Raw genomic sequence first — 11,221 nt, 5'->3', positions numbered from 1 at the left:
GCTATAACTTTTGCGCAAACCAAAAAATATACGCTTATTGACATTTTTTTTACTAAAGACATGTGGCTGAATAAATTTTGCCCTCAATGTATGACTAAAATTTAGTTTATTCGATTTTTCTTATAACAAAAAGAAGAAAATATCATTTTTTTTCAAAATTTTTCCATTTATATCGCAAAAAATAAAAATCGCAGAGGCAATCAAATACCATCAAAAGAAAGCTCTATTTGTGGGAAGAAAAGGACGCAAATTTCGTTTGGGTGCAATATTGCATGACTGCGCAATTACCAGTTAAAGCAGCGCAGTGCAAAATTGTAAAAAGACCTCTGGTCCTTAAGGTGTTTATTGGTCCGAGGCTGAAGTGGTTAATAAAATTCACATTGAGCTGAGTTTAATTGGGAGTTTGAAATAAGCATGTTTCTTGGGTCAGCTAAAAACGACTCTTTTACTTAACCCCTTCCCAACCAGTCGGCGCAGTTATACTGCCCATCAGGCACCCGCAATCGCTCATGACAGAGCGAGAACCGGGATCTGTGTGTGTAATCACACAAATCCTGGTTCTGTCAGGGGAGAGGAGACAGATTGTGTTCTTCCTAAGTAGGAACAACAATTTCTCTCCTCTAGTCAGTCCCACCCCCCCACAGTTAGAACACACACATATGGAACACAGTTAACCCCTTGATCGCCCCCTAGTGTTAACCTCTTCCCTGCCAGTGACATTTATACAGTAATCAGTGGCTATTTTTAGCTCTGATCGCTGTATAAATGTCTCTGGTCCCAAAAAAGTGTTCCGATATGTCCGTCGCAATGCTGCAGTCCTGATAAAAATCGCAGATCAACGCCATTATTAGTAAAAAAAATAGAATAAAAATGCCATAAATCTATCCCCTATTTTGTAGATGCTATAACTTTTGCACAAACCAATCAAAATACGCTTATTGTGATTTTTTATTTTTTTTACCAAAAATATGTAGAAGAATATTTATCGGCCTAAACTGATGAAGAAATTAGTTTTTTTTACATTACTTACACAATTTTGTTTGGATATTTATCATAGCAAAAAGTACAAAATATTGTGTTTTTTTTCAAAATTGTCACTCTTTTTCTGTTTACAGCGCAAAAAATAAAAAACACAGAGGTGATCAAATACCACCAAAAGAAAGCTCTATTTGTGGGGAAAAAAAGGACATAAAAATTGGTTTGGGTACAATGTCGCACAACATGCAATTGTCAGTTAAAGTGACTCAGTGCCGTATTGCAAAAAATGTCCTGCTCAGGAAGGGGGTAAATTCTTCCGGGGCTGAAGTGGTTAATCACATTCTGTAACGGTACAATTATTTTTAAAATGTGATAGCCAATTGTTTTTATTGTGTTTTGTTTTTTTCTGCAAAATGTTGTATTTCCCATCCTTTTCTGTCCCATGACTTTGGTCACCAGGACATGCAGCAATAAAAACTTTACAAAGAGTCTAATGCTGGCCATATATGTATTGAAATTTGGCCAGTCCAGCAGGGTCTGGCTGGATTTTGATCCATGTGGGGTCATGCCTGGTCGACAAAGTTGATCGTTAGATTGACTTCTGTCATACTGGCATGTTGAAAAACTTTTCTCGATCAGACAGATGCAGCCAATCATACAGCAGGGTCCTGCTATTAGAATAAAATGTTTCAGCGGGGAAAATTCCTTTATCCACCTCACTTGTGTGGATGGAGGAATCATTTTTTTTTTTATTCAGCCCGCGAAAACAAAACACATAACAAATCATGTATAGCCAGCTTAACCCTTCATTACTTTATCAAGACTAAAAAAATGTTTTGTCTTTACATAAACTTTAAACATGATTAATATGGAAATATTTCTGATGTATTCTGATACATTTCTCTGTGGGTTGAATGTTTTGAAATATCATGTCACATAAAATAAATAAATAAATAAAATAGCGCTTAGATATACAAAAAAATATGGAAATCTGTTTTATTTCTTTTTTTATTCATGCTGCCGCTGCCAGTGTTGTTTTAGGCAGTAAAAGCATGTACGGAGTTTTAGTGACTTTTACGCTGATAAAAATAGTAAATATGCATATTGTTAAATTCAACTGATCCATACCTTACATTTTCACTTGTAAAAATGAAACTGTGATGAAAATACAGCATGTGCTATGCTTTGGTGAATTGACTAATGTGTTTGGTGAACAGCTACATGTCCAAGCACCAATTTTTTTGCCCTGTACACACGGTCATAAATTCCGATGGGAAAGGTCTGATCGGATTATATTGTCGGAAAATCCGATCATGTGTGGGCTCTTTTTCGGATTTTCTGATGGAAAAAATTTGAGAGCAGGATCTCAAATTTTCCAACAAAAAAAATCCAATCGTACTTTTTCTGATCATTTGTAGAGAATTCCGATCGAACAAAGTGCCACGCATGCTCAGATCAAATTACGAGACCAAAGCTATTGGCTACTAGCCTCAACGTAGTCCCGTCGTAACGAACGAACCTCATCACGTTCCGAACAATCGGATTTTCCGACAACTTTGTCCGACCGTGTGTATGCAACACCAGTTTAGGACAAAATCCATCTGAAAAAATCAGACGGATTTTGTGGTCGGACTGTCCGACCGTGTGTACAAGGCATTTCACGGCATTTCAGTAAATACACAAGTGTAATTAGAAATGTGCACATTGGATTGTAAGATCTGATGACCTTCTAAGTATATATTAGCATTCCTGTATGGGAGTGTACGTAAAACCCCCCCAAAAAATTTTTTTTTGGTGAGAGTAGGGAATGGTAAAACCCCTTTTTTACTGTCTGTCTCCCATTGGAGAGATTTCCCCTTCACTTCTTTTTCAATGCACAACAGGAAGTAAGCATAAATCTCCCCAAAGTAGGAAAATACATTTTTTAGACAGTTGTCAATGGAACAGGTATTCCTGGCCAATTGACAACTCAACATTTGAAATTTTCCCTTATTTTCAGCCTTTGCAAAAATGGTCATCAGGTCAAATGGAGATAGTGAATATACCCAGTGGTGACCCAGACAGCAAATAATGCCTGACAGGGTGTTACCATTTCCCTATACTATCTAATATGTGCTTATGTGGGAAGGGTTACCAAAGGGACTAATTTTTCCACACAAATATGTCATGGAGCTTTTTCTATAAATAAAGAATACACAAAAAATATGTCATGGCTGGCAATATGTGATTTTTTGGATAAAACTTGGCAAAAATCCATAAAGCCACTTCTACAAACATCAGTAGTGATTACACTCCAGCTGACATTTTTTGTGAAAATGAAGGGGAGGCATTAGGGGTTTATTATCTCCATAAAAAGAACCTGTCACTGCCCAATATTCTCACATAGGGGGCTTGTCAGCCCCTTTGAAACATTAAAATTTTTTAAACATATAAACTTGTTTAAAAATAATTAAAAATTAAAGGACCCCACTCTACACATGTAATTATGTGCACTCCTAGAACACACATAAATTCATAAACACCAATTTCTCACCACATATTGGGTGTTGTTGTGCACAACAGGGACAGAGGAATAAACCTATGGCCAATGTTTATGGTTGACACTAAATTAATAACATGTAAAGGTTTTTGATGTGTTGCATATGGATCATTTTGGATATTGTATTTTTTTTTTTTGTTGTTGTTGTTTTGTAGACGCAAGCAATTTTGAGGTGAGACATATTTGGTAAAAATATTTCTATGTATGCTATAAAATAAATACAAAAATAAATACCGTACTTAGCAGCTTTATCTGTATCAATAATATATACTAAGATTTCATATATGATATACAGTGCTATATTAATTCCTCAATCTATCCCTGAATAATTTATGTGCGTCTAATTTATAATATAAATAAATATAATATAATATAAATAAATGTTCCCAAATGGGCAAATTTCCATATACGTTTAATGTGTAGATTGAGGGTATAATATAGCACTGCATATCATCTATAACATTTTGACCTATTTGGCATCTATTTACTCATAGATACAAAAACATTATATTGTGTTTTGTGCACTAAAATTCATTTGAATATATTTTTACTGAAAGTATAGGTTTTAAAAACATTTGTGCAAATATTGTGAAGCATTAATATTGCCACTAATAGCTTTTTATTCTACACATCCCTTGGTTCCTACTGAATATATTTTTTATTTTATGGGTTTTTATGACATTTTGCAATGGGGAAACTGCATGTTTTTGCATGTTATGAAAAATCAACAGTAATGGTTTGGCATCTAAAAGGTTAAAAGCCAATGAAATAACATATACACTTTTACTCACATATATTTTAGTTTCTCATTTAATTTGCAGCAGATATATTTTGTTATGTCTTTTATAGCATTGTAGTTCTCTGGGTCCTAAATTAATAGAGCTCTGCTCTAATTGAGAACGGTGTGAGTCCCATGCAGATTGGCTGGTACAGGATTGAAGTTATTTTCAGTTGTTATAGCTATTTGCTCATGAAAGCCCTCTCCTGTGGTGATCAGTAAACCTTATTTGCTGAGCCATTTCCTCCTCTGTCTTCATATGCAGAGCTTGTGGTTAATGTTCTCTTATTGCAGGCTTTTATTTTTTTACATTGCAATGTCTTTCATTCTTCCTATCATTTCCATTGCCAACACCACCTGCAAGACTTTAGAACTTTACTGACACACAAAATTTTAATAGCAGGAGTGGCCTGGACACTTCACATGCAAAGTAGCAGTTCCATTCAAATCCAGACCTATTACACATACACTCAAGAATAGCTTCTGGTCTTTGTACACCGAAAACATCAACATCAACTCAAAGCAGGGCTACAAAGAGAGGCTACAGATAGGTCATTACTACTGTATACTAAACCTTAGACTACGAGTACAAATACTATGTAAAACTACTACAAACATATCTACATCTTCTTGCTTTGTTTCAATACATTTAATTGTAATTCAATTGTAATTTAATATTGCACAAATAATCACAACATTTTGTGTGTGTGTGTATATATATATACATTTTTTTTTGTTTGTTTGTTTTACAGCTACCCATGCTAATCAATGATTTGAATTGAAAAAAATGTTTAAGCTCAGAAAAAGTATATACATAATGAGGAAGGACAAATGCAATAATAGATTTATAAATTATTTGTAGATTTAGTACAATAATATAAATTGCAGTTGAAACAGATAACGTTATATTAAATTGATCTTTTATCTGTAAAATGAAAATGGAAAAACATAAGCTATTTTAGAGACAATGGTTTGCTTTCCACTAATGTAACATTTTTCAGGGTATTTAATGAAACCAATAGGTCACAAATTGTGTAGATTTCTCACACATCATCATCAGTTCATCACCAAGTTATTATAAAGAGAGGATTAAATGTTTAACACATATTTACCCATTACATATAACAAGGAAGCACATTATCTATCTATCTATCTATCTATCTATCTATCTATCTATCTATCTATCTATCTATCTATCTATCTATATTTAAATCAGTCTATTATGTATCTTAAATTCAATTGCAAATGACTACCTGACAGAGCTGGGTGTCTTCAAGGAAGAGACAAGTGTCCAGGCATTCAGTGCTGCTTTGTCTATGAGAGGAGGGGGTGTAGGAACTCCTTCAGAGATCCTGGTCCAGCCACAAAATAATGTACATCACCATCCAGGCAGTTTATCGTAACTGTTCTAGCTATCCATCTCAGCCCATTGGCTTCTTACAACAGTCCAGTTGGGGTTATTTTATTCCTCCATGAATGTGAGATGGATATTAGTCCCCAGAAGGTGCCACTTTAGCAATTAAATATAGTTTAACTATGGCTGTTTTCTGTATCTTAAGAAAAAAAACAAAAAAACAAAAAAGAAACCCCAAAAGGATAGGCTATAACTGAGATCAGTGTGATCCCCATTAAGATTGACGAGTAGAGGATTGAAGCTCTTTTTAGTTGTTATTGCTATCTGTTCATGAAAGCCTTCCTGTGGTGATCAGTAAACCCTACTTGCCGAACCATTTCCTCCTCTGTCTTCATATGCAGAGCTTGGTGGCTAATGTTCTCTGTTGCATGTTTTTCTTTCACACTGCAGATCCCTTTATTCACGCCATCATTCCCAAACCACCTGCAGGACTTTAGAACTTTACAAACACACATCATTAAATAGCAGGCATGGACTGGGCACTTCACATGCAAAGTAACTGCTCCAATCAGATCCAGACCTCTTACACACATACTCCAACCTAAACTTACAGAAAACAGGTTACATTTCATATTTACTACTACTACTACTACTACTTCTGTTAATGCTATTACTACTACTACTACAAATTACTGTTATCAATATTAATGTTCTTTCAGACTGAAAGCAAAAATTGTAAAACTAAACAAATAGATTTGTATATATCTGCTTTTCCAGATATTTATGGTGGAAAATTATTTATGAGATTCTTCAGGTTCAGGGTTTATATATACATATAAATTATATATTCTTCAGCAAGTAGGATATTTTATATATAAATATATATATTCAGTATATGTATGTGTTAATATATATGTTTAATATATATATATATATATATATATATATATATATATATATATATATATATATATATATATATATATAATCATATAGTACTAATATATGGATGTTTGTTTTCTGTTTGTCTGATTTTGATGTATTTTGTGGTACATAAACACAATGAACACATCTTTTCATGGTGTAGCATTCAGATTTGTATTATTATTATTGTTACCGCACTTAAAATTATACAAAAATACTGTGATTACAGCTAACCAGGATATTTCATAAGTTATTTTTAAAAGCTCAAACAGTAGTATACATAACAGAGGAAAACAAATATAATAACAAATATACCATTATTTTGTATAGTTTAGAACATTTTTTTTTAGAATAATATAATGTATTATTATGCAATTGAAACTGATATTGAAATTGAAATTGAAACATTGAATTTTGTTATGGCACTGATCTGTTAAAATAAAAAAAGCCTAGAAAATAAAAAACACAATTATTTGCCCTTCCATTACTATAACATTCTTCAGGGCATATAGTAACAGAGTCAGGTCTATATCTCAGTTGTGTAATGCATATTGTTTTTAAATGTGTGCAAAATGTGGCATGTGTATATAAATATAATCATTAAAATATGGAAATTTTAATCTTCATTAAATGTCTGAAATAAGCATTAATATACCAGTAATATAACTGGATTGCGACATAAATGCAATGTATACCTGCTAAATGAATACCTAGTTTCCGAAAAAAAAGCAAAGCTTTTCAATGAAGAGGATACAATTAATGCATAGAAAATCATTGAAAGCTCAGTTCTTTAGCCACAAAAAGTTTAAACAGCCTGGACAAACATTGATCCACAATAGTGAGCTTAACAAACCATTGCATGTGTTGTAAATAATGAAAGTTGCTACAGTCTATTGATGTGCACAGCAAGTGTTAATTCCCATCCTCTGGACCACCAGTCTTGTTGACCTAGTCCCTCCTTCCCAGGTGCAGGACCCACTCATAAAAGCTTATCTAGCAGATTATCTCCAATTCAATTGCAGATGACTGCCTGACAGAGCTGGGTGTCTTCAGGGAAGAGACCAGTGACCAGGAATTCAGCGCAGCTCTGCTTATAAGAGGAGGCTGTGAGGGAATTCCTTCAGAGATCCTGGTCAGCCACAAGACAACGCAGAGATTACCATCCAGACAGTTCCCCATAGCTGTTTTGGACGGTCACCTGTGGCCATGAGCTTCTTCCAACAGACTAATAACTCAGAGGAGCAGTTCTTCTCAAGGATTTCAGATGAGGAAGATGAAATTGATATTCTGGGAGAAGATGACAGTTGTGGCTTCCAGCAACATTTCTGCCTAAAGCCTCAATCTTCAGACATGGATACTGAGATGTCTCCCACCAAATCCAGCTGTGGAGAGTCAGAGAGTGACTCTTCTGGAGAGAGTGAATCTACAGAACAGACCATGAACACTGGAGGTAAATCAAAAAGGACCTTGGTAAAACCTCCATATTCATACATCGCCTTGATCACCATGGCTATTCTACAGAGTCCAAACAAAAAACTGACCCTCAGCGGAATCTGTGACTTCATCAGCAATAAATTCCCCTATTATAAGGACAAATTCCCAGCCTGGCAAAACTCCATTAGGCACAACTTGTCCCTCAATGACTGCTTTATCAAGATCCCCAGGGAACCGGGCAACCCAGGCAAAGGAAACTATTGGACCCTGGACCCAGCTTCAGAAGATATGTTCGATAATGGAAGTTTCCTCAGGAGGAGGAAACGATTTAAAAGACACCACAACGAATTCATCAAAGATAGCTTGATGGTCTACCCTCCCTTTCATTACTACAGACCTTACAGGGCTCTTCACCCTCAGACATATGTTCATCCTCATGTCGTAACCCCGATGCCCATAACTGAAAGACTAGTGATCCCTGCACACCAGCAGGTCCCTTACCAGGATATACCTCAGGGGAAACTCCCCAGCAACATCCAAGGACTAAATATACAGCTCAAACCTCAGGCTTTGGGCAACCAACATCCTCCAAACAAATGCTCCTTCAGCATAGAGAGCATTATGAAGAAAACCAAGGAGCCAGAAATTTCTGTCCCAGACCTCCACCAGTCCTGGAACTATAGTCATTTTCAGCAAAGGTCAGCTTCCATGCTGCCAGCTATACTTAACATAAATGCTGGACCTCTGGTATCATCCTATGGAGCCCGGCAGTATTGCCATATGAGGTTCCCTACTAGCTTCTGAAATATATATGTATATACTGTCCTAGAATTAACCACAACGAAACCTGAGCAATCACACTTACTGCGCTGCTTTTGGCTTGTATTTAATGGACCAATGTCTGATCTAGAGAAAATAATTTATTAATGTACTGTTCTGTATAAAACCCCACATTTTTCCTCACCGCATTGTATAATCAGGACTTAAAATACACAGTTGGTGAGGAAGGGATGGATATTCGTGGTTGCTGTGTGTTTTTCTATATTTGTTTTGTTTTGTTTTTTGACTCTCTGTGGGTACAGTGTTGTATTTAAATGTTTGCATGGCTGTCATGTTTTCTTTGATGTTTCATTGCTTATTGAAATGTACATAGCTATAAAGTATTTATTGTCAGAGAATAATAACATGTGTGGTAAGTCCATACAATTAAACCTTCTAATAGTTATACAAATGGGTGGTTTCCTTTAGTCCTTTTTAATTTAAAATAGATGTTTGTATTCTTTTATTTGAGGAAACAGAACTATTATATCATTTACTTTCTGTTTTATAAATATGCCTTGCAAAATAAGAGTACAGACCTATAATTATATTTAACACTATAAAACAAAAATGACCTAGGAGGTTAGAGCAATGTTCCATATTATGAGAGTTTTCAATGTAATGTGTAGCAGGAAATGCGGTTTATCTAAGACCAGGTACTTAACATTAGTATTTATCATTTGATACAAACTGCAAACAAAACTATACTAGAGGTAAATAATTTTTTTATAAGAGAGCTGTTAATATCTATTAATTGATAAACTGGCGATCCACTGTAGCAATTGTGGATCCAGATGGTCCATTTACAAAAAATTTGATTTACAAAAAAATACCTTGATATACTTGTATTATTTGTTCACTTGACATATCACATACTGGCGATTCACTGATTACATTTCTCACATGTGCTTGGCTGATATGCTGCTATGTTCCTCATGTGCAGGCATACCCCACTTTTAAGTACACAATGAGGTTTATTTACTAAAGCTGGAAAGTGCAAAACCAGACTCACTTCTGCATAGAAACCAATGAGCTTCTAACTCCAGCTTGTTCAATTAAGCTTTGGTAATAAAACCTGGAAGCTCATTGGTTTCTAGGCAGAAGTGAGCCTGATTTTGCACTTTCCAGCTTTAGTAAATAAACCCCATTGTGTACTTAAAAGTGGGGTATGCCTCTAAAATATATAAGTATCCCATCACTGAAAATATAGTCAATCAGGGTTAGTTCTATCCCCATCCCTGGGAGCCGAGGCTGGGTAAAATGTACTCCTTTAGCAAATGAGCCTTCCGAAGAAACCTATAGTAGAGAAAATAGGGTTTTTTCATTTATAAAAATAAAACCATTGGAAAATACCATATTTAACTCAACCAAAAATAGCAGTAACAATCATAGCATATTAGTATTAATGGTGCCTGGCACAATGTTAAACAGTGCTTGATATTTTCCTTTGGTATTGATATCAGTAACTGAACAGTAACTGAAAAGCTACCCAGACTGACTATGCTGGTGAACATTTTAATTTTTCCATTCTTTTGACTTGATAGAAGTTTTGAAATCTGTATGGTTTTCTGGCTATACACCTATGCATTGCAGTAAAACACCTTATGCATGTTGGTGCATTGAACTGCCAGTCATTTGTGATTTCACTTCAGTGCACCTCCACAACACAGCTGTTGCACAGCTGTTGCAGTACATCACAAAACTGCTGCCCATACATGTTCATACATGTTCAATTCTCTTGTACAATTTTCCTTTAGATTTACCAAAAAACACATAATATGAGGTCCAAACTACAAAAACTTTCAATTGTATCCAAGGCAGGCCCTTGCACTACATAGTTTAAGGTAAATCTAAAGGAAAATGGTACAAGAAAATTGAGTATGTATGGCCAGCCATAGGAATTTACTAAAACGTAATTTTTAAGAAACTGACTGGCTACCACGTACAACTAAATCATATTTTGCACTCTTTAGTACCAGTTATTAAATCAACCCCAGAATGTTGCATTACTTGTCATTGTGATGTGCTGCAGGTACTTTTTTTTTTTATCTGTCCCACTGGGCCACTGAAACACATGTAAACATGTATTATAACGTGTGTTAATGCTACACACCAATGCGAACATGTGAGAGGGGGCCCTTAACGATTTTCAAAGCAAACTATACTAAAACACTGATTCCCTATCTTTTCACTATTGAAAAATTATGAACTCTACTTATCCACATGGATTTTCAAGAACAGTCAGTAGAGCTGATACATGAACAGTCCTTGCACATTATCCTCCCCTGGATGCCTCTGCTGTAATGAGGAATAGAATGAGTGCTTCATGTCTCCAGGACTTCACTGTATGTCCTATTACCTGACTTAATGTCAAGACCTGGGTCTCTAATACATA

General features: G+C 35.2%; 1 protein-coding gene across 1 annotated transcript; it reads left to right on the top strand.

Moving 5' to 3' along the window:
• The first annotated feature begins 7,689 nt into the window (after positions 1-7,689).
• LOC143974016 (forkhead box protein D5-A-like) lies at positions 7,690-9,238 on the top strand. Its single transcript, XM_077474985.1, has one exon. The coding sequence runs from the start codon at positions 7,780-7,782 to the stop codon at positions 8,809-8,811; it is 1,032 nt and encodes a 343-aa protein (XP_077331111.1). The 5' UTR covers positions 7,690-7,779; the 3' UTR covers positions 8,812-9,238.
• The last annotated feature ends 1,983 nt before the right edge of the window (positions 9,239-11,221 follow it).

The sequence above is a fragment of the Lithobates pipiens genome, unplaced genomic scaffold (assembly GCF_037356315.1).
Source record: "Lithobates pipiens isolate NorthernLeopardFrog02 unplaced genomic scaffold, aLitPip1_a1.2 Scaffold_13, whole genome shotgun sequence".
Taxonomy (NCBI): Eukaryota; Metazoa; Chordata; class Amphibia; order Anura; family Ranidae; genus Lithobates; species Lithobates pipiens.
Note: the sequence above shows the minus strand (reverse complement) of the source record. Positions and strands in the feature narration are given on the sequence as shown.